Source organism: Rhinopithecus bieti, unplaced genomic scaffold (assembly GCF_001698545.2).
Source record: "Rhinopithecus bieti isolate Rb0 unplaced genomic scaffold, ASM169854v2 scaffold_35903, whole genome shotgun sequence".
Taxonomy (NCBI): domain Eukaryota; kingdom Metazoa; phylum Chordata; class Mammalia; order Primates; family Cercopithecidae; genus Rhinopithecus; species Rhinopithecus bieti.
The window spans coordinates 153,000-176,706 of NW_016815549.1; the positions used below are offsets into that span (position 1 = coordinate 153,000).

Below are 23,707 nucleotides of genomic sequence, written 5' to 3' on the forward strand. Positions count from 1 at the left end.
CGTTAAGAAACTGCTGAAGTGTTTTCCAGAACACCTGTGGCATTCTCCAGTCTCCCCAGCTATGCATGAGTGATCCAGTGCCCTTCCCTGCATCTTCGCCAGTACTTTGTGTTGGCGCTGTTTTTAATGTCAGTCATTCTGATAGGTGTGCAGTGATGTCTGGCTGTGGGCTTCCCTGGTGGCCGATGGTGTTGACCCTCTTTTTGTGTGCTTACCTGTCAGCTGTCCATTCTCCTGGTGAAACGTCTTTTCAGTTCTTCTGCTCATTTTCTAACTGGATGGTTTGTTTCCTTGCTGTTGAGTGTTCTTCCTCTAGTCTAGGTACTGGTCCTTGTTGGATACGTGGTTTGCAAATATTTTCTCTCACTCTGTAGCTTGCCTTTCATCTTCTTAACATGGCTGTCCCACAGAGCGAAAGTGGCTAATCCTGAGGAAGCCCAATTTATCAACTTTCCTTTTGACTGGCTTTGAGTGTGAAGTCTGAGGACTCTTCTTCTAGCCCTAGATATTCTCTCCTGTGGTTTTTCTAAAAGGTTTACGATTTTTACATGCCACATTTAAATCTAGGCAATTTTGAGTTCATTTTTCTGTCGGGCGTGAGGTTGAGGTTGAGGTTCATTATTATTGGATGAATAAGCCCTCCCGCTCAGTGAGTTGTTTTTGCACCAACCTCAAACATCCCTCGGACATATTTACATGGGTTTATTCCTGGGGCCTCTATCAGACCTTCTTTTTAATTCTTAAGATATTTACAAAACTCGGACTCCCCTAAACCCAGTGTTGTTTGCAAGAGTAGGTTGGCCTATGTGTGTGAGAGAGTGTATATTTGGGTGTATACAAATCTGTCTGCGAGTTCGAGAGTGAATACATGAGCGTGTAAGCGTATGTGTGTCTGTGTGTGAGTTTGTGTGTATGTGTGAGCGTGTGTACCAGTGAGTGTGTACGTCCACCCTGGATCCCACACTCCCACCCGTTTCCCTAGCGTAGTGGGTGGCCTCTTCCTGACAGTAGGTGCATGGTGGGGTGGGGGTTGACTCTCCACACCAGGAGCATCTTTTGATCACTCTCCTTGCTTCCACTAACTCCAGCTCCTGCCCGCAGAGCATCCCAGCCAGGGTCCCGGCCCCCTGGGCAGGTGGTAGACTGGCTCCCATAGAGAGACTGCAGATGCGACTGCACTGCGGAGACGCCAGGCTCTAGGGGGCAGCAGAGGGCCATTTTTCCTGGATGTTGGCCCTGGACGGGCAGCCGCAGCGGGGTCCACTCTGAGGGTCCAGGCAGGACAGGCGGGGCAGCAGCTCTGTTCTCCTGCCTACCCAAGATGCTGCTGGGAACAGAGGCACCCCAGGGCTGCCCCTGGCTCCGAGAAGTGTGGGTCCCAGGGCCCATCTCCATCAGCAGCCGCACCTGCACCAGGGAACGGCTCAGGTCTGGGGGCCCCAAACTTGGTCTCTGTCCACGTAGAGTCTCGGGGCCAGGGACCCCAATGCCAGCCCTGCCACTCATTCCGTGTGGCCTTGGGAGAGTGACTGCGCTGTCCGAGCCTCAGTTTCCCTAGCTATAAAGCAGGTTGGCAAGAGGATGCCACTTGAGGTGGAGTTTCCCTGTTTGCATTAGACCAGGCTCCCTGCTTTCCAGCTCCAAAGACCTTTGTCACCAACATCTCACCCCACCTATTTTGAAGGACATTTAAACAGGACACACACCGTTGTACTTGCTTCATCCCCCGTACCGTTCACCAAAGAAACAAGTGCCCAGGAAAGCTGCGTGCCAGGAGAGCGCCCAGGGTCCTAGGCACTCACCCTCCGGGTGCGACACGGAGGCATCGAACTCTCCTTTGCCCTTTTCTGTCATCTTGAATTTTCTGCAATGCTTGTAAATTTTTCTAGGTTTTGTTTTTAAATTTGCTACAATGAGCATTAGTTTATTCAACAATCAGAAAAATAAGCACGTTACAAATTAATTTAAAAAGACTAGAAGGAAATACAAAAAACTAACAGTTGTTACCATGGAGGACTGGGGGGCTTTTGGAGAGCTATTTATACTCTTGATATTTTGTGTGTGTTTTCCAAATGTTCTACAATGAACATTCATTATTTTTAACATCAGAAGAAAATATAACACTTGTTCTAAAGCAAAAAAAGCAAGCCTGGGAGGCTAGAAGGAAATTTCTATCTGTGTTTGTGTGAGTATTTATATCTGTATCTGTCCATGCACACACGGGATTTATTTTTGGTTGTGTAATTATAAGTAATAGTGTTTTAACTTTCTGTTTTCATAAGATCCCAAATTAACTAAATCGATATAATTACAGGCTTAAAAAATGTATTGCCACCCACGGGAATGAATACATTTTATACCAAGGCCAGTAACCACACACCCTCCTCCGATGTGTGAAACCACGTCTCCTTCTGCTCTGCGGAGACCCTGATACCCCCTACATCCTACTCTATTCTCCTTCATGTCTCTCATGTCTCTTTCACTGGTAAATGCTGGTCTGGACCCAGGAAGTAGATTGCCAGCCCCCTGCTGCCTCCTGCAGTCTGGACAGGCTGGCTGATGGCGATGCCCTGAGCCACTTCTAGGCGGAGGAGACACCCTTCACCATGCCCTCTGCGTGCCCAGTTGGAGCCGCCTCTGCGGGACAGTCCTGGGAGCCCGCTGGGAGGTGCTCACTCACCTGCTCCTGCCGCACCACAAACAGGACATCCTCTCCAGGCCGCACGGCCACTGCCTCGCCTTGGATGCTGACCTGCAGGCCCCGGGGCGGCGTGAGGGGGCACTGCAGCTGCGCCGGACTCTGCTGCAGGTCCACCCCACCCTCACACACGTTGGACACCACTTTCCGGTACCTGGATTGACAAGAGAGGGTCAGGGTCCACTTCAGACAGGTGGCGAGGGATGAGGCCCCATAGTCTGGGGAGGGATGTGCTTGCCACCCACAGGTGGCGTTTGGCTTCCCACCACTAGGGCTCTACTTGCTGACTCCCAGCCACCTCCTGACTCCACCCGATTGCTGTTACAGCCCCGTTTCAGAGATGAGAACACTGAGGCTCAGAGGAGGAGGGACCGATGGTGGCAGGATGTGCTTCGGAGGTGCTGGCATCTCCGTGGTCTGATCACGTTACTCACAGTAATAGTAACGGCCCTGTTAATGCTGCAGAGGGGTGTTTAAGCAGCAGCTGGAATTTCATGGTCTTTCCGAGAAAGGTAGAGGACAGAATGCCCGAGAGGGGCTGGGGTCCTGCCTCCACCTCGCCACTGGCTCAGTGTGGCCGTAACCATGGGCACACACACTCCTCCTCCTGGACTCCGTCTCCCTGTTCCCTTGAGAGACCTGGATTGGGCGATTCGTGACTCATCGCCGCATTCATGAGACACCTATTTACTGAGCATCTATTATGGGCCAGGTACTGGGAATGGGGGTGTTTGCATGCAGCCCCTAGATGCTGGGCAGAGCAGACCCTATAGTGGAGAGGCAGAGGCGGACCTGAGCCGATCACATCAGAGTGAAGCCGCAGCTGTGATGGTGCTGGCTGGGGCACCCCTGGGGACCTGGTCCCTGACAAAGGGGCTTTCAGCTGAGACTGGGAGGGTGAGCAGGAGAAGAAAGAGCATCCCAGGCCATTGAAACAGCATGTGCAAAGGCGACAGGGTGGGTGCTGAGCCTGGAGGGGGAGCAGGTGTGGCATGAGGCTGGAGAGGGGCCCTAGGCACCCTTAAAAGGGGTGGCCTCATCCAGCTTGCTACTTGTGAAACTCCCTCAGGCTACACTATGAGCCTGTGAAAGCAGCGTTGCTGCCAAGGTGCTGGGGGTACCTGTCTCCCCAAGGCTGATCCCCCTCTTGCCCTCAGGGCCAAATTCTCACAGATGGCTCTGCCATTAAATAAGCATTCAGAAGTTGATCATGCACAAGCCCATTTGATTAGTGCTTTGAAAGAAAATACCCTTCTCTAAGGGCTACCCACCCATGGCACCTACAGTGTGCAGATGGTATGAGGTGAAATCCTTTGCCTTGATCAAGGTCCTGGCCCTGACACTTCAGACAAGAGTCCCTGTTGTCAAGCCCTGCAACCACTGCAGTTTCATGATACATGGGTGCATGGGTAGACAGATGGATTGACTGGAATGGTGAGTGAATGATAGATAAGATGGTGGACTGGATGGATGGGTACGAAGTGGATGAATGGATGATGGATGGATGGGTGGGTGAATAAGTGGATGAATTGATGGGGTAGATAGAGGGATAGGTGAATGGATGGATGGATGGATTGATGGATGGTGAATGAATAGATGGATGGTGGATGGATAGATGAATGGATGGATGGGTACATGGATGGATAGAGGGGTGCATTGACAGTAGCTGAATGCCTGGGAGAATGGAAGGATGAATGGAAAGATGGATGGATGAATGAATGGATGGATGAATGAATGGATGGATAGATGAATGAACAGATGATGGCTAACTGGATGATGGGTGGATAAATGGGTAGATGGGGGATGAATGAGTGATGCATGGATGGGTGGGTGGATGGCAGGAGATAGGCTGGTGAGGCCAAAGCCTGCAATTTCTGGTCCTACCTCCTGTTTCCTCATGTTCCCTCAGGGAAAGTAATGGAGATTTTCTGACAAGCCCATGGGCTTTTCTCTTCCTGTCTGAAAATGTTCTCCAAGAGAAATGGGGAAACTGGGACTTCCTGATGGAGCATGTTTGGGACCTCCTAAAGATGAAGGCTCACAGCTCTTATGTACCTAACGTTTTACATGAACCGAATCCTTCATAGCAACATGCCCAGCCTCTGGTGGAGGAAAAGTATCCTAACTGCTTGCATTTGGTGATGCTGTCTCTTCGTGCACAGCCTGTGCTCAGCACACCACAGACTGAAGGAACACCTACTGTGTGTTGTGGAGCTTACAGTTCAGCAAGGAGGACAATTAGGTGAGTGATGACAATAACTGGGATTTGTGCTGATAGAGGCAAGCTCAGGGTCAGGGGTGGGTGGTCAGGGAAGGCTTCCTGGAGGAAGTGCCATTTAAGCTGAGACCTGCAGGCAGCAGGAGCACCTCCAGCACCCAAGCCTTGGTGAACAGGGAGGGCCTGGTTTACTGGGCACTGGTAAATGGGGAAGGGTCCTAGCACTGCAGAGGCTCAGAAAGACCAGGGGAAGACGTGCTGCAGCAGGCGTGAGCCACGGGTGCCTTGGACCTTTTCTGTCTATTGTTCTCTGTCCGGAGCCAACTCAAGGCAGCTTTCTCCTGGCACTGGCCCACATGGGCTCAGATGGGAGAACCATATGGGCTCCTTTGGCCTGGGAGCTAAGGTCATTCACTCATGATGTCTGGTGACTCACACGAGCCCCGCAGCCAGGTTCTGTGCTGTGAGTGCAGGGCATCCTCAACTTTGACCTCTCTTTCCCCGACTCCACTTGGGAGCTGCAGGCACCAGCATGGTTTCGGGACTGCACCGCAGCTCTGGCCCCGGGATTTAGGCAGGGAGAGGCCCGCACCCACACTCACCCAAGGCTGCTGGTGTAGGTCTGGCCCAGGGCACAGTCGTCAGGCGGGGACAATGGATTAAACCAGAAGTTGGCAGAGCACTTGTTGGTGTTGGACTCTGAAGAGGGGGAGCGCTCAAATCCGTAGTCGCTGGGAGGAGGGAAGAACAGTGGTAGGTGACAGGCACAGGTGGGAACAGGAGTCAGCCAGGGTTGGGGTGGAATCTGGGGGAGCTGGGAAGGGAACCTCATGCCAAGGGCCTGCTATGCACCCATCTGTGAGGACATGAAGGAGCATCCACAGCTCCATCCCAGAGGGCAACACAGGGTAACAAGAGAGGCAAAGGGATGCTGGGAACTCAGAGAAACCTGGAGGGCTGCCTGGAGGAAGTGAGCAAATCTCAAAGGATGGACAGAGACAGGTAGGGAAAGAGAGGGAGAGGCACTGCTGGCAGGGCCTAGCCTGAGCAGCACCAGCACAGGTGGAGGAGGCTGGAATGCCAGGGGGCAGGATGAGGAGGGGTGAGGTGGGTGGCAGATGGGTGAGCTGTCAGCCAAATTGTCCTGTGGGCGCTGGGCAGTCATAGGCAGCTTTTGAGAACAACAGGGGACAGGTCGGGTGGCTTTCAGCAGAGTCCCTGGATGGAGAAGGGCGGGGGTGGGTGCAGTATGTCCCCAAAATGCCCTGACCTGTTCCTCACTTTCTCCTCCTGCCTGTGAGCAGCCACTGAGAGGGTTTAAAAATGCACCACAAATTCCTTAAAGCTCCTTCCTGGAGTGTGGGCTGGTCTTGGTGACTCGGTTCTAACAGATAAAATGAGGCAGACGTGGTGGTGTGCGACTCTCACGCCAGGTTATAGAAGGTGCTGAGGCTTCCTCCCTCACTCTGAGGGAAGCGGCCACCATGCTGTGAGGATGCTCAAGCAGCACCTGAGGCCCTGCGGCGAGGAGCCCGTCGCTCACCACAGGAAGTCCGAGTCCTGGCACTCGCACACGCGGGACGTGAGCGCCGAGGTGAAGCTCCTCCCCTTGATGCACCAGGATGTGGACTTTCTCTTCCGGAAACTTCTCTGCTGGCCCATGATGCAGCGGTCGCCCTGCAGCAGGAACATCAGGGTGAGGAGCTGCCAGAGACGGGTTAACTGTTCTACATGGGCTTGTGCGGCTGAGCCTGCCAGAGCGTGAAGATGGCTGACGGCTCAGGTTACAGATGGGGAAACTGAGGCCCAGAATGAGGCGTGGCATGTCTGTGGTCAAGTTGGGGAAGCCTCCCTCTCATCCCAACCCACGGGCATTCACTGAGCCCCTCCTGTGTGCAGCCCTGGCTGGGCCCGAAGGGTCGCAGAGCTGCTGGAAGTACCGCCCTTTTGAGGTTCCCCTTGTCCCCTCAGGCGCTGTGCAGGAGCTGGGCCGAGCCACGGCCTTGAGGGCTCACAGCACACAGTGGGTCCTCAGGGGACAATCAGGACAGGACAGGCCCACCCCATCTCCCTGCAACAGCTGCTGTGGCAGTAATAGGGGCGGGGCCTGTATTCAGGCTCCTAAACCTCCTCCTAGGCCCATCTGAGCACTTCCTTGTGAAGTCCAGCTTCAGCAATGCACCCTGCTAAGGCAGTTTGGCAAGCACCGCCCATCCTCGATATCTGATCACCCTCCCTATCCAATAGGTTCCTCATCCCCTGCTGCCCCCCAGATGATGTCAAATCCTCTGATGCCTGGTGTTTCCTCTTAGTCAGTTTCCACCCACTGACCCTGGCTCTGAACTCCCATTTGCCCATGCTGAATTCAAGTTGAGCCCAGTCTCTCCTTTGAGAGGGTCCCTGTACCCACCATGATGGCCCTGAGTAAAGCCTTCAACCCCACGCTTTAACAAGTGCAATTAAGTCATTTCTTCATCAGGGCCACCCACCCCCCAGCAGTTCCAGGCCCCCACACTCTGAAATCCCAGGCTTCCCCACCACACTGCCTGCAGCACAGCCTGATTGGAACCACAGAGGGGGCACTGATGGCCTTTATACTCAGCTTAGTGTCCATATTACACATTTGCTATAGAAACAGTTATGTGTCTCGATTACAGGGTGGGCTCGCCCCAGACCCCACTCCACACCCAGACCCCACTGTCATGTATGGTACAGGCCTGTGTTACCTTCCTAAGACCTGAACATCCTGAACCCCAAGCACAATGAACTCCATGGGCTGGGGTAGAGCCTGTGGCCCCACACTCCCCGGTGTGGCTGAGGACCCTCAGCCCAGGTAGCTCCATGACCGAGAAGGGTCTAGAAAAGCCCACAGGAGGCCTGGATATCTAAAGGTGCTGGGGATTCCCTGAAGACTTCTTGGAGGCGGGGAGGCACCCTGCGGCCTTGCAGGGGAGGACTTTGGCAGGCAGAGTGGGCCTGCATTTGCAGTGTGCACCCCACCTGCCCGATCCCAGCCTCATCCCGGCCCACCTGCAGGTTGGAGAGGTCCCAGGAGCTATAGTCCTCCTCGCCACACTGCCTGGAGAATGAGGGCCGGAAGTCCACCTTGACCAGCTCCCAGTCGGAGCGGAAGCTGATGTGGCCAAAGACCCTGTGGCGGGAAGAGGAGGGAAGGGAGAGAAAACCACCTTCATTAGGCCTCATCCTACTGTGCAAATCATGTCCCCTCTGGACTCTGTTCCTACCTGTACCATGGGCACAGAGACCCCTCTCCTGCCCTTGCTGGGGATCAGAGTGAGGCTGCCCCGGGCACCGAGCCTGGCCCTGCACAGGTACTCTGTGGGCTTTGGTGCGAATATTCCCACAACTACCACACATGATCTATGACTTGTCAGCTGCACTGCCTGAGTCACTGCAGTTGACCCACCATGGCCCATGTTGACGGACAGGGAAGGAGGCCCAGGTCCACAGCAGGGTTGGGAGCCCTTCCACGGCCCCACACTGGTCCTTGCATTATGTTTTGTGGAATGATCTGTGGTCAGGTGGCTGCATCTGCGGCTGTCTGTCTTCTCCCTGGTTTTCTCCCAGCCTGACCGTGTGAGAGTTCTGCGCTGCAGAAACCCAACTTTCCATCGCTGGGCCACAGGGCGTTTGCTCCCTAGTACAGGTGACGACTCAGAGAAATAACGAGTCAGCAGGCCCAGCTCAGAGCCCACGGGATGAGCAAGGTTGGCCCATCACAGCCTAGGTGGGTGGGGGAAGTGGCGGAAGAGAGAATAGGGAGGCTGGCCACTTAGGGCGCACCCATGTGTGCTGGAAGCTATGCATGCACAGCCTGGTAGGCCAGGTCCACCCTGTTTTACAGAATAGAAAGCCGAGGCACAGGGAGGTTGAGTAACTTGCCCAAGGTCACACAGCTTGTTTGTGCTGTTCGTTCTCCCTCCTTGTAGTCAGCAGTCACTGCTGTGTGCCCATCACTCAGAATGGCACTCAGGTGCCCCGCTTTCTCCCTCTCTGGGAGGGCTGCTGCCTGAGTGCCTTCCACTCCATCCCTCAGTACCACACACTTAGGCTCCAAAGACCACCCAGAAGGTAGGCCCAGCCTGCTCTTCCCTGGGCCTTCTCCAGTCCAGCTTGTGGTGCTCTGGCCATGTTACCAGAGGCCAAGCATCTGGGTGGCGGAGGTGATGCACGCTGCTCCAGTCTGGTCCCCGTCTGAGCACCCCCAACTGGGACTGGATACTTGGGGGTGGCCCATCATGAGCTGAAAAGACAACCCCATTCTAGGGTGGTGTTGAGAAAGGTTTTGTAGGGTATTTCTGAGGACATGACAGCTGGGTCTGAGTGTCTGAGGCTGATATTTGAAGATTCGGCTCCACGGGGCACCTCTGAGCCAGGCGAGCCTGCGGCGGTCCATGCTTGAATTACATCTGTGACCTCGCATTTGCCTCCACTCTCCGGAACAGTCCCAAGAGGCAGACACTATTGTCTTTGTTTGATGAAACCCTAAGCCTCTGCATGCTGAGCATGGGGCCTCCCTCTGTCTTTGCCTGGACCTTCCCCCAGGGACCCTGCCTCCCTGTGCTCCCATAAGGCCCGCTCGTTGAGGAAGCAGCCAGGCTGGTTCCATCCTGCATTCCTGCCACGTCACTGCCAGGCCTTCATTCCAGCCGGGCCCCTGGCTCTGGGCTCACAATCCCATCTGCTTTCTTCTCTGCGCATGGGGGTCAGAAGCCCCAGGCCGTTCTTTCTCAGAGGAGTGGGGAAATGGGGCTTGAGCTCTCGGCCTGAGACACCTCCTAGCTGCTAGTGGCAACACCCACCAAGGACAGGGGAAGGTCCCCGGGTACGGCTGTGACTCTGCCGCGTCTGCCCGCTTCTGCAGGCGCTGTTTCCAACAGAGGAATCCTGTGGACCTGCATGGTGGCCCCGGCTGTGAGAGGTCTTGACTCCAGGGCACCTGTGATTGGGATGAGGGTCTCACTTGCCGTCTGTCTCCTGATGGATGCCACTTGGACGGCCTCAACACTGGAGAGCTCCAACTCAACACACTGGGATCTTCCTTCAACATCGCTGTCCAGACTGTGCCTGGTGCATTGTTCTCTTCAACAGCGTCTGAGGGTCTTCTCTCACTTAAGAAATGCCTTTTTAGGGGAAACTTCTGGATCCCTGAGAGCATCCTCACTCTCTCCTGTGACCTGTGGCATCATGAAAGGCACGGCAGCAGCAGCCACTGGTGTATACGGAGCGCCCACTGCAGGCCAGGCCCAGATGCGACCTTGTATTCCCCCATTTCCTCCTCGCCAAAGCCCCCTTTCACAGACAAGGAAACTGAGGCTGAGGCAAGGGGCCCGCCTAGGGCAGCACAGCTTCAGGCCACCTCCTGGAGGGGCCGGCGTTGGAACCCGGGCTGGCGGCTCCGGAGCTGTGAGGCTCTGCGCAGAAACATGGCGGGCGCAGAAACATGACACTGGGGCTCCACTGGCCACAGAGACCCCCGGGAGGCCTCAGTCTCCCCGCTGTTCTGAGCTGGGGCAGAGCAGAGAGCCTGGTTTGGTTGATGAATTAACCCCCTCCATGTCCCTGAAGCCCTGCCTTTTATGAAACCTAAACCCTCAGCTGATACTACGGGAAATAGCTGCCATCTAGTTAATTCTGGGTCTTAGGAAAGAGATGCCGATGGGGCCTAGATACTACTTTGCAGGTAATGAGGAAAAAGTGGGCCACGCTGTGAGGGTGGAACCCTGCAGCCAGGGAAGGCTCTGGGAGCCCCCATTCCACCTCTCGCCCAAGCCCAGGACCTGGGCTGCACTTGGGGAAAGGGAGGCAAGTGAAAGTGACTGGTGCCAGGAAAGTGTCCCAAAAGGTGCCTCTGGCTAGGTTAGAGGTGTCCTTTGGGCAGATTCGGACAAAACAGTTATCCAGGAAGGACAGGGTGGCCAAAAGCTGAGCCTGTGGCTGTGGGACACTGGCGCAGGGCAGCTCCCGCACACACCCTCGCAGAGGGACTCTCATTCTGACCTGCTGGCGTGTTCCCGCTCCTGCAGTTTGAATTATTTGTATGCCACTGGGATTGGGAAGCTGTCTGAAGATGCAGCACTGTGAACCAGGGGGTCTGGAGGAACTGTTCTGATGCTTTAAAAATAACTTAAAAGGTTATAGCACCTGGTTGTGAATTCTGCCATTATCCTTCTGGGATAAAATGCCCCACCTGTGGGTGGGGGATGAAGGCTGGGTCATCTCTGGGGCCTAACCAATGCTCATGACAGCCGGGGTGAAGGGCTTGGCACCCTGCAGAGATAGGCTCGTTCAAGGCTTCCAGATGGACAGCACTCCTATCTCTCGGCCGGGCAAGCTGAGGCCTGGAGAAGGCGCTTAACCTCTGTGTAAGGAGTAAGGGCCGCCCTCACCCCTGCACTGCTGGCCCCCCGCTGCTCTGTGGGTTCTGGCCACATGCACACAAAGGGTCCATACCACAAACAGAGTGCGGGCAGCATGCATAGTGGCCGGACTCCCTTCCTCCCTCGCTCCTCCTCCCCGTAAAGGCCACAGGAGGTCCTGCCGCTGTAGGAAAAGGCAGGACCATCCTGTTCTGTCCCAGACCACGGCCTCCGGGGGCACGAAAGTGGGCAAAAGTCATGAAGGATTTTATGCGCCCAGGGCAGCCGGAGCAGGAATGAACTGTGCAGGGAAAGCTGCAAACATCAGGACCCTGAGAGAATAGGAAGGGCGATTATCCCCACCCAATTTTTACAGGACAGGCTCCCAGGGTCCCCAGCCTCCCAACACTCCCTCAGGGATGAGTTCTTTGAGACATGTTGGCACTTTCAAAAATGGGGGAATAAATCAATCTGTCTAGATTTCTTACGAGAATGGCCTGAGGTCATGTATGAAAACAGCCGTAGCATGCAGTGGGGCGCTCGCTAAAGTTGCATTGCAGCCCCTGTCGCAGGAGGCCATATTGGTAAAGACGGAGGGAGGACTTGGGGCAGAGGGTCCAGGAAGGGGAGAACGCCCCCTAGACTGTGGGAGGGGAAGGCGCTCACTGTTCTCCCGGGGTGCTGAAGGACAAGACCACCCAGGAGCGCCATCGCATGCCATTGAAAACACACGGATGCACGATCAAAGGTCGGCCGGCCGGCGGGACCCACCTGCGGCGGGTACTGGATATTCAGGGAGACCCATGAAGGGGACCCTCGTCTTCTTGGAAATAACGCTCCCCCTCGCCCAGGACCCCAGGTGGGACGCAGAGCTGTCCAAGCATCCCCTCAATCCCACCACAATGCAAGGCCTGGGAAGGCCAGCCGGGATCTCTGTCTGCTGGGGAGCGGGTGGAAGCCGGGCCTCTATACTAGAATCAGAGTCTAAGCAGGCGATTTCTTGCTCATCACCCAGGAAGTGAGAAGGCCCCAAGCATCACAGGTGAGCATCAGTTGAGGGCTCATTTGCCGCGACCTTGTGGGGTTTAAGTCGCCACGTTACAGACAAGGAAGCCAAGGCCTCTGGAAGGGAAATATCATTTCCCGGGCACAGACGTTCTGCTTCCCTGAATCCTCCTGACAGCTCCTCAAGCCGACTCATTTCCCTATTTCAGGGCTGTGGAAACCGAGGTGCAGCATGTGCGGTTTATTGTCCAGGGACACTGGCCTGGAGAGAAGCATCCTGATTTGGCACATAGTAGGTGCTCAATAAATGCATGTTGGATGAAGGCAGAGCAGAGGAGCATCCTCGAAGGGGGTCCCATCTCTGCTCTGCCCGGAGAGGACAGGCTGCTGCCCATAGAGCTGCCCAGGAGAGCCTGTCTGAGCTGGACTAGGCCACAGTTGTTTCCTCCTGCAGCAAGGGCCAAGGTACCTCTCCTCTCCGAGCCTTAGTTTCTTTAATTGTTAAGCAGCAGAGTTGGTTGAGGGTGGGTGGGTGTGATGGGTAGTGGGCATGAAGAAAGCAGCAGGGGTCAGTGGTGGTGTCTTCCAAGGCTGTGCTCCCAGTCCCAGCCACAGCAGCCAGGGGAGCTCAGGGGCGGCGTCTGCCCAAACTCCCTGACAAACGAGGGGACATGATGGCCCTGCAGAGCCCAGCCTCATCCCTGCCCGGGCAGAGCCCAGCCTCATCCTTGTCCAGGAGGAGCCCAGCCTCATCCGTGTCCGGGCAGAGCCCAGCCTCATCCCTGTCCGGGCGGAGTCCAGTCTCATCCCTGTCCAGGCAGAACACAGCCTCATCCCTGTCCGGGCGGAGCCCAGCCTCATCCCTGCCCGGGCAGAGCCCAGCCTCATCCCTGTCCGGGCGGAGCCCAGCCTCATCCCTGTCCGGGCGGAGCCCAGCCTCATCCCTGCCCGGGCGGAGCCCAGCCTCATCCCTGCCCGGGTGGAGCCCAGCCTCATCCCTGTCCGTGTGGAGCCCAGCCTCATCCCTGTCCGGGCGGAGTCCAGTCTCATCCCTGTCCGGGGAGAACACAGCCTCATCCCTGTCCGGGCGGAGCCCAGCCTCATCCCTGTCCGGGCGGAGTCCAGTCTCATCCCAGAACACAGCCTCATCCCTGTCCAGGCGGAGCCCAGCCTCATCCCTGTCCGGGCGGAGTCCAGTCTCATCCCTGTCCGGGCAGAACACAGCCTCATCCCTGCCCGGGCGGAGTCCAGTCTCATCCCTGCCCGGGCTGAGGCCAGCCTGGGCGGGGTGGGCAGCACTGTCCCAGCTGGGCAGATTCTTCCCAAAACCAGGCTGCTCCCCATAGCCTGGAGCTGTCCTCCCGTGGCCTCCAGGGAGCTGTGTGCCTGCCAGGGAGGGTGGGGCATATGGAAGGAGATAGACGCTGGGGTCAGGCACTCTTGGGGGCTTATCCGTGTGGGCCCCTCTGGGGCATTCAGGGGCCAGTGGAAGAGCCAGTCAGGGTCGAGGGCGTGAAGGGCCATTGCCAGCTGGAAGGGAAAACTCAGGGTGTGAACTGGTGAATGAGCCAGGCCAGCACTTCTGCTGAAGCCAGCCAGAGTTAGTCCCAGACCATAGATCCACACCTGCCACAGAGCACATGCCTACTCCAGCCAAGTGGGCAAGGGTGAGGGGCACAGTGCCCGGCTCTTCCGTGGGAAATGGGTAGGGCAGGGCCTGCCGGCTCTAGAAGGGACAGAGCAGAGGACAAGGTGTACAAAGTCCAGGTATCCAATCTCCCTGTGCCTGGGCCTCGAGGTGGAAGAGCTGTGGCCTGTCGCAGCAGCTTCGTGGGGCTACTGTGGCAAATTACCATGAACTCTGCTGGCTTCAGTCATCACTCACATGCTCTGCCACGCTGAAGCATTGTGCGTGTGCTCTCTTAGCGCGCTGGAGGCCAGAAGACTGAAATCCAGGGGTTGGCAGGGCTGAGCTCCCTCCAGAGGCTCTAGAGGAGGCGGCTTCCTGCCCCTTCCAGCTCCTGGGGGCCCCGGGTGTTCCTGGGCTTGCAGCTGCACGGCTCTACTCCAGGCCTCCTCCCTCCCCAGCCTCCTCCCCACAGGCCTCCTCCCCCCCTAGGCCTCCTCCCTCCCCGGCCTCCTCCCCCGGGCCTGTGTCTCTGTGTCCTCTTACAAGGACAGTCATTGGATCAGGGTCTGCCCTACTCCATGGCCTCATCTTGGCTTGATTACATTGACAATGACCCTATTTCCAAATAAGGTCCCATCCATGGTTCCGGGGAAATGTGAATTTGGGACACACTATCCAGATATCTCAGGCATCGCCATGAGAGGCGGGAAGAGGGCGCGGGGGCCTCACCGTGTGCGGCGCAGGGTCGCAGGAGCTGTAACGCAGGCCTCGCCCATCCTGTGAATCAGCTGGGCTGTCACAGGGGCCCATGTTCGAAGGCGCCCAGAGGGGTCTTCACTTCACTGGTTTCTGGGGATGGCCTTCTCCCCCACTGTGGCTGCAGCGGTGCAGTCAAACCCTGCATGTCCCCGCTGTCTCCGCTCTCCTCTGCATCTCTGCTCCTGGGCCAGGGAGACTCTGAACACCAGACGCTCCTGAGACTCCTTTGCCCCTCATGGTGCCTTATTTGGCCCAAGCTGGGGCTGAGCAGAAGGAAGCCGGGCAGGGCCAGTGCTGCAGCCTCAGCCCCCGGGATGGGTGACAAGCGGGTCACAGCCAGCTCTGCCCTATGATGACCTGTCTGGGTGTCAGGCCCTAAGCCCTATGACCTTCATGCCACATGGCTGAGAAAGGTGCCGGTAGATGTAATACTCATGATATCATCACCGGCTCGAGAGGTGCCGTGGCCGTGGTGGAGCCAGCCTGGAGCCTCAGTCCTGCCCTCACCAGCCAGGGGACCCGGGGCAGGTGGCAGATGTCCCTGATTCCCAGGTGGCTGGAGGGTGAAGGACACAGCAGGCCCAGGGGGGCCCAGCATGGCCTGCCTCGGGGAGGGCTCTGCCCCGCCGCCCAGCGACTGCTCCCCAGTCCCGGCACTCACGTCATGACCAGCGTCTCGTCCCCCGGCTCGCTTAGCAGTCCGTCCACAAACACCGAGGTGCTGGTGAAGTTGTGCGTGCTCCAGGTGAGGCCCTCGTCCACACTGAACCTGCCGGGAGAAGATCATCAGCGTCTCCAGGGTGGGCTGGAAAGCTGCCTGTGTCTGGGACTCTGCCCTGCGGGTCCTGCTGGAGGGGTGGGTGCTACACCAGCCGCCTTGCCAGCACAGGTGGTATCACATCTGCTTATGTCACATCTGCTTATCCACATCATGCTGCAAGTCCTGGGGGTGTTTTCTGGGGACCACACAGACACTTTGCATCCCCTGAATGGCCCCGCCCATGGCCTGAGCCTGGCCTAGGGGTTGCCAGGCCCGTGGCAGGGCCGGTATTGTAGTGCCACCATCTGGCAGTTGAGTAAGCTCTTTTTCAGACTACAGTGATACTGGCTTCCTGGCAGCTGCTCTGGCTGTGCCTTCTGGGTCCCGAGTTCATGCCTGCCCTCCCTTCCCCATGAGGGCCTTCAGCTGCCAACCCTCTCACCTGGGCACATGTTGGCTTCCTTGTCTGGGTTACCTGGTGCCAATCCCTGCACTTTACTAATTCCTCACCTCCTCGGGGAAGACCCTCCATGCTCCCCAGGCTGGGATGGGGCCTCCCTCTGTGCCTGTCTCCCGAGGGCAGGACAAAGTCCATCTCGATGACTGTTCCGGAAGGGTTTTGAGGTGTGCCCCAGCCCTGGTCTTTAGGATTTAGTGCCGTTGCCCTGTGATCTTGTGTCCCCGAGGGGAGGACATTCTGGGAAAGAGTCTGAGAGGGTTCCCAGGTGGAAAGAAAGAGCCCCAGCCCTGCCCCACAGCCTGCCTGCCCAGCCCCGGGGCTAGCAGATGCCATTACTTGAGGATCTTCAAGGGGATGGAGGTGTCTTTGATGGCCACGATCACGCCGCCGTGGTCCAGGTACAGGATGTGATGCTCTTCCTCAAACACCTGCAGGGGAGAGTGGTGTGGCTGAGGGCAGGGCCCTGAGAAGGCTGGAGGTCGTTCCAGGCTGAGTGTCTCCTGGGAGGCGGGTCATGAATGTGCAGCTGGGGGACCCTGGCAGAGGCCAGGGCCGGTCTGAGGGTTCCCTGCATGTCCCGGGCCATCCCCAGGCTTTCTCAGCCCACGCGGACCCAGCGCACGCTGGATGATTGAATGGCGGACAGCAACTTCTACCCTATCGACCTGTACAAGGAAACTGCAAATGAGCACGGCATGCAGCCCTCTCTGTGTGAAAACCCAGGCGCAAAGAGTGCAAGCAACATGAAGATGAGAAAGAAACGGAAAAACATTTACGATACACAGCCTCAGTCAAGGCAAACCCCAATTTGATATGAAGACTCAGCTCACGTGCCATTTCCTCCAGGAAGCCCTCCCTGATGCCAGGCTGAGTGAGGAGTGGCCTCTGGGCTCCAAACCCCTGACCTAACACTTACTACGCTAATCTGTCATTGTCTCTTCCAGCCAAAGCTCCTCAAAGACAGGGCTGCTGTGAGCCTTCTGCACCCCACAGAGCTCAGCTCAGACCTTGGTGGCCAGGGAGTGTGTGTGGAATGAATGAGTGAACAAGTGAATGAATGACTGACCACCAGATCCCCAGGGGACAAAAGGCTGAGTGGCCTGGACAGGGCTCACCCGGGAGGGGATACCGGAGGTGGCCTTGCTTGTTGGCAGACAGCCTCAGGGTGGGGTCCCATTGTATACATGAGGACGCTGAGGCTCTGAGGGGTGGAGGGTACGCCAAGTCCTCAAAGCTGGAAGGTGGCAGAGTGGGGGATGGCTCCAAAGTCACACCAGGACACATGGGGCCTGCCCTGAATCTCCAGTCAACATGCATGTGTGGGCGGCCAGCACATGTCTCAACATGCCCAGCAAGGGCACTGCCATCTCCGCCACATTGCTCTGGCCCCATACCGCCCCTCCTTGAAGGAGGCCCCCTTCGCCCTCCCACCCTCACTCATCTGTCTCCCAGGCCTGTGGCCCACAGCAGGACACAGGGAAGCCCAGGATCCCAGCACGCTCATCCGTGTCAGTGTGCTCAGAGTCTCGGCGAGCCCTTGGGGACTATGAACATGTCCACCTGAGCCAGGCTTCTGGGCCCCCCAGGAAGGTGCAGCTGTGCAGAGCTTCCAGGGACACGCATGCAGCAACTTCGTGCCATGTGGGGCGGGATAAGTAAGGAGGCTTGACTGACCCCTTCCTAGTAGGTGCGGAGCCCAACAGGGCCGCATGTGCACTGTCCCTAGGGGGGCTGAGCTGGGGACACCCCAGGCTCCAGGGGGACATTCAAGGGCAGCTGGGGAACAATCACGGGGACGCTGGAAAGAGAAGCATCGGCCTCCATCTTTGCTCTGCCCCTCCATGTGGAGTCTCCCTTGGCGTTTGAACGCTGGGTTTTCCAGGAGCCAGCAGAAGGCCCTGGGGAGGACATGGACTGAGGCCCCACATCACAGGAACATGAACCCCAGCAGACCTGGGTGGGGGCCGGCAGACCACACCCTTGGCCCTGGTGTCCAGCAGGTCTCCTGACCCCCATGCTCCTCAATCCCACCAGAACTTTCCAATGCTTCCGTGACCCTTAGAGTCAAGCCCAAATCCTACCATGGCCTCAGGGCACCAAAGGAGGGGCCCCTGCCCACATTACTTCCTTTCCCTGAACACACCCAGGCCCTCGGCACATGCTGTTACCCTCCCTGCAAAGCCCTTCCCCAGGCGTTTCCTCCTGGTTATCACAATCTGCTGGCATTTCCCACCACTCCTAGGAATTCTCCAGGAAGCACTTTTGCCTTGGATAAAGAAGAGAGGCTCCTTCTGAAAAATGATGGAGGGTGAGCAGCTGTGTCCCAAAACCTGCCCTCCCTCTTCATGTCTCCCTTCCTCCCTCCCTCCTCTCTCTTTTTTTCTCTCTCTCCCTTCCCCCTTCTCTTCCTCTTCTCCTCTACCTCTCTTCCTCCTTTCTCCTTCCTGTTTAGAGTGGGGGTCTGTCAGGTGAGGCCAAATGACACAGAAGGGTGGAGCCTCCAGGACCTCCCTGGTGGGGGTGCCGCTGCCCGTCAGGGACTTGCAGGATCCAGGCAGCCACCTTGTGCCCGTGAGGCGTCCTGCACACAGGATCTCACTGAAGAGCGGCCAGGCTCACAGGTTATTTCTCCACTTTCCAGAGACACTGAGTTTCAGAAACACAGTGACTTGCCTGAGGCCACACAGCTGGTGACTGCCAGACACCAACCCCTGCCCCTTCCATGGGGACTCCCTCTGTGGGCATCTTGCTTCCACACAGGTGGGTACACACTCTCGTGGGTGGTGGGGTCGCAGGCTGGAGTGGGGACTCAGAGTTAACCTGAGGGCTCCCCAAATGTCCCCCAACACTCTGTGCTCCCTCTGGGGTTCACAGCCCCGTCTGCCCGAGGGCGGAGCGGGGGCAGGGGAGTTGCCATGCCCGGATCCTCTGTCCTGACACTAGCTCAGGAAAGTGCTTGGAGAAGCACATTGCCTATGGCTACATTCATAGAAATTGTTTCCTGGACAAGGGAGAGCTGACAGCCTGTAGGCTTTAGGGTGTCACAGGCACAGATTTTAGGGGACTAGGAAGAAGACCTTTCCACAATTCTCCTCCCCATTGATCTACCCATCCGACAGACCCATTGGTCTGGGTCCTCTCTGTTGGGGGTGCCAGCACAGATGCAGGCCTGGCCCCTAGGGATTCATAGCCTAGGGAGAGACCCTCAAGGAAGCAGACTGTCCCCACACAGTGACAGTGACTTGCCCACGGGGTACCAGCAACTAGAGAGGGGGCCCTGTCATCTTCACCCTTCAGGCCCTGCCACAGGACGAGGGGCTCAGCCAATGTTTTGTGGACAAATGACATCTTGTTTTAAGGACAGTCCAGACTTGAATCAGTGGGTAGCCCAGGGAGGGGTTCACAGGGCAAGTGGAGCTTGGGGAAACCTTCGGAGGCACAAGGGCATCACAGGCAGGAAACGGAGGGGCAAAGACCTGGAGGTCAGGAGGGCAGCTATGTCCAGGGAGCAGGAAGCATGTGGCTGGACCGGGAGCCCTGGGGGCACACGGAGAGGCCCCAGGACAGATGGGCAGCTTGGAGGCCGGTGTGACACCCAAGGCTTGATCGGTGGGTGACAAGAGCACATTCCCTTTCAGAAGATTCCTTGGTTGCTGGGGGAGACGGAACAGAGGGGCAGGGGCTCGTTAGAGGCTCCCACAATGATTTAGGAGGAAAATGAATTCCCAAGCAAGGGGCTCCCCTCCAGGAAGGAGTGAGCTCTCTGTCTCAGGGAAAATTCGAGGAGAAGCGAGGCTCCCTCACCAGGACAGCAGTGGAACCCTTGCATGGCCAGGCAGGTGACGGAGACCATGCTGGGTCCTGTGAGGCTGCAGGAGAGGGGCCTCGTGGATAAGCCCACCCCCCATGCCTAAGCATGATTCCCCACCCTTCGAAGGTGTGGCTGCAGCCCCCTTCCCTGGCTCCACCGGGAGCCTAATCGGCTGCTTTGGGGGTCCCCTGAGGGAGATGGGGTTGCTGAACAGCAGGGCGTGGTGCAGTGAGAGGACAGTGGGCTTTCCAGAGCCTGACAGTCCTGGAGTGCAATTTCCCTTTGGTAGCGAGCTGGCCCCCTGAGCTGGTGCGCGCCAGGGCTCTGCACTGGGACACCTGGATGCCTGCCCAGCCACCCTCCTCTCCAAGCGTGGGCAGGAGGGTGTTGCTGCATCCACCCACAGGGAGACGAACAGAGTGCCTCCTGGCCATCCTGGGAATGACATCTGCTCTCATTAGCTTGGGGCTCTGGGAAAAGGTGGCTCCGGGGTTTTCCAAACTCCACCAGCAGGCTGCAGGGTCTTCAGACGTCCATTGCTGTGGTTTCCTGCGCCCTGAGCAAGCAGCAGGGCCGGGTGGGGAGAGCAGAGTCCCTGTCTCCACTTCACCCTTTCCCTGCCTCCCCCACACACTGGGTTTCAGCCAGGGACTCTGTAACGTTTTCTGGCTTTAAACAAAACATCCTAGGAAACTCATGTTTTTGAAAGGTGATGTCGATTAAACCAGATGCACTCTGGCATTCCACATTCGTATTCTGAGTTCTCTCTCAGATGCATCTCACTGCATCCCTGACAACCTGGGCATGAGAGGAAGCCATGGAGACTGCCCTGGGCTCACCACCCTGCCCTTTCTGCCTCTGTCCCACTCTGCCCCTGCCTGCCTGGGTATTCTTCCTCCCCAGCCCACCCTAATAAACTAAAAAAAAAAAAAAAAAAGGACCCACAGGAGCATCCTTCCCTCCCCTGCCACGTGCATGCACAGGCCTGCCCCCTTGGGCTCCTGTCCCCACACCACCAGCCAGGCGAGTCCCTCTCCTTCCCTGCACCCCGCCATTCTTCGGGAGGCACCAAGCACAGACCTGGCTAGGCCTCAGCTCAGCACTTTCCTAGATGCTCTCCCATTTAATTCTGATATTCCCAAGTTTGAAATCTAAGCAAATTGCTCAGCAAAAGCTACTGCTATGATTATCTTGCAATCCGTTTCTATGAAATTAGAAAACCTTCTATTTCACCTTGTCTATTGAATCTCATACAGGGGAACCTTCTCTAACAAATAGACAGACGTGACCTTTAAGAAGCTTCAGACATGTTTCACTAGTTTTAGTGAAATAGAAATATTAAAATACAATAAATCGCCTTTGCCCTTTTGAAAATTCCATGTTTCTTGCATATTTTAAAAAAACGTCAAGGCCTTCAACCCAGGCTGCAGGTGAAGACTGCACTTTGGGATTAGCATGCGTGCCCAGAGCACTGCTGTGTGGGAGGGGGCTGTGGCTGGGGTACTCGGGCGTGTAAGACATTGACCTCAAACAGAATGTCTTGTCTGGAAGGAGAGAGTCATATATAAGTTTGATTGATTTCCCCAGTATGTAAAGCAGACACTGCTACTCCATGAGGTTGGCAGGCCAACTTCAGCCAGAAAGACCATGTTCCACCTCCCAGAAAGAAACAACCAGTGTACAATGAGGCGGGGCCCCTCCTGGGGTGGGGAGCTCAGGCTTGGATCCTACAGCTGCCTGGACCACACAGGACACGTGGCACCGGCTGACATCCCTCCCTCAGTCTCGCTGTCTCTACACTCTGAGGGCCACCAGCACCATCACCTCTAGTCTGCGAATCTGAGCTCCGCACAGAGCTGCACAGAGCACAGAAGGACCCTGCCCAGGCTGTCCTGTGCTGGAGGGAGTGGCTGCGTCCTACGTAAGTGTGCACTTCCTCTCCATTCCTCACTTCCTTTCTCTTCTCGGGACCTGGGATAGCCCCCAGACACCCCAAGCCAGACTCACGATGACCCCCACAATCTGTTCCTCCCCCCATATTCTCTTCCACTGCTGTGTCCACAGCCCCTGCCAGGTACCTGGAGTCCCCTGTACTCCCCTCCTGGCCTCTCTCTGGGCTCCCGAAAGAGCCCAAGTCAAGCCTCAGAAGCGCCATGTGGCTTCCTGGTCGGGACTTCCTCCCTGTTCTGTTCCCTGGCACTTATCCCCATTTCTCAGATGTTAGCAAGACATGTCCAACTGTGTGGAGACGTTTCTCGCATCTGTCACTCCCCATCAGTGACCATGGGAAGAGCAGCTGGGTGGTCTGAGCCATCTGCCTGGATTTGCTTTTCAAATGCAGCAGATGCACATCTGCTAAAGTGAGCCCTGGCTCCAGCCACTTGGGCTGCAAGATGGGAGACATGGCTCAGAGCTTCTCCCACGGAGCCTCTGGAATGGATGGAATGACCGAAGTGTCTACGGAGTGTCCCGGCTGGACGGGATGGGGGTGCCGGGCACCTCCCGGCCAGCTTACCTGCCGCCAGGTGTGACCACAGTCTGACGTGATGTACATTTCTTCTTTATATTCCACCAGCTGCGAGCCCAGGTTACCTGGTCCAAAAGAAAAGGGGCAGCACCACCCTTAGGATCGTCCAGCTTTTCCCCTTTAACAAGTCTGAGCCTGGAAAAATCCTCAAGCAACAGTGGCCTGTGCCCTGGGTCTCCGTCTCCCACACAGACCTGCTGTGGCTGCTGTGCTGGGGCCCTGGGTCTGGTTCTCCGCAGTGAAGGATCAGCCCTGCCCAAAGACAGCCACATTGAGGGGACTCCAGCAGAGGCCCAGGGCAGGCAGAGCTTGGGCACCTCAGAGAATCCACTGGTGTGGTCCACAAATAAGAAGCATGGAGTGTGGTTAGGGACAGGTTGGAGAGGACGTGGGCTGGGTGGGCCAATGTGGGCTCATGGGCAGCCCCTGTGGGGCTTGAAAGCAGGGCAGGACATGGCCGAGTTTGTGTTTAGAGACAGCTCCTAGGGACTGGGTGCAGGGGAGCCAGAGGCAGGAGAGAAGGCAGGTGGGCACACAGCAGGGTCTCACTAGCTGCTGGGTGGATATTTGGGAGGAAGGTGAAGTGGGCACCAAACCAACTGGGGGCACAGAATGTGGTTTGGGTTTACTGGAGCCACAGCACTGGGCTGATTGGGTCCATCTCCAGCCTTGATGTCCACTCAGAGGGGCTCAGACTTAATGCTGTGGGCAGTGTCAGAATGGGAAGAACTCATGCCCAGCATCCAAGCCAATCTCATGTTACAGATGAGGAAGGTGAACCCACATGAGGCTCTTATAGAAAGAACAATGGCCATGCATAACAGCACAAGCACCAGGAAAATCATAGCAGCCTCTGGTGCTGCATCCGGCCCACCCTAAACAGCATCCTGAAATGGCTCGAACAAACGGATTTCTGATGAGACAGATTTGGGGCTCTCACTGCATCCCATGGCTGCGGCAGAGAGGGGTCCAAATCTCCAGGATGATGGGGACCCTGATGATGGCATTGAAGCTGTTCTGGGGCCCCAGAACAGCTGGGTGACTTGTATATCACTTGCCCTTTGAAGCTTTATTTAGGTGGCACTTTCAGAAGTACTTTATCCAGGGTCAAGTTTAGAAGTCACTGGAAAATTCCAAAGGGGATGGATTGTCCTCAAATAGATGAATTAAAAGTGAGTTCTAAGAGTGGCAGGGTGTCTGTGTGCCTGTCTTCTCTGTTGAAGTTCATTTACCTACCTACTCGTAAATCCACCCATCTACCGACTCATCCACCCACCTATTCATCCATCCATCCATCCATCCATTCATCCATCCATCCATCCATCCACCCATCCATCCATCCATCCATCCACCCACCCACTCACCCATCCATCCACTCACCCATGCATCCATCCATCCATCCACCCACCCATGCATCCATCCATCCACCCATCCATCCATCCATCCATCCATCCACCCA

General features: G+C 56.7%; 1 protein-coding gene across 2 annotated transcripts in view; it reads right to left on the reverse strand.

The window, feature by feature from the left end:
- The window catches only part of SORCS2 (sortilin related VPS10 domain containing receptor 2), a 579,194-nt gene that overhangs the window by 22,120 nt on the left and 533,367 nt on the right, over positions 1 to 23,707 (reverse strand). For both annotated transcript variants that reach the window (XM_017853405.1, XM_017853404.1), the window contains exons 12-18: positions 22,237 to 22,313; positions 16,247 to 16,338; positions 15,352 to 15,459; positions 7,947 to 8,067; positions 6,460 to 6,593; positions 5,519 to 5,647; positions 2,681 to 2,852 (exon numbers count right to left, since the gene is read on the reverse strand). In XM_017853405.1, the coding sequence (XP_017708894.1) occupies positions 2,681 to 2,852; positions 5,519 to 5,647; positions 6,460 to 6,593; positions 7,947 to 8,067; positions 15,352 to 15,459; positions 16,247 to 16,338; positions 22,237 to 22,313 (833 nt within the window). The remainder of the gene's footprint in view (positions 1 to 2,680; positions 2,853 to 5,518; positions 5,648 to 6,459; positions 6,594 to 7,946; positions 8,068 to 15,351; positions 15,460 to 16,246; positions 16,339 to 22,236; positions 22,314 to 23,707) is intronic.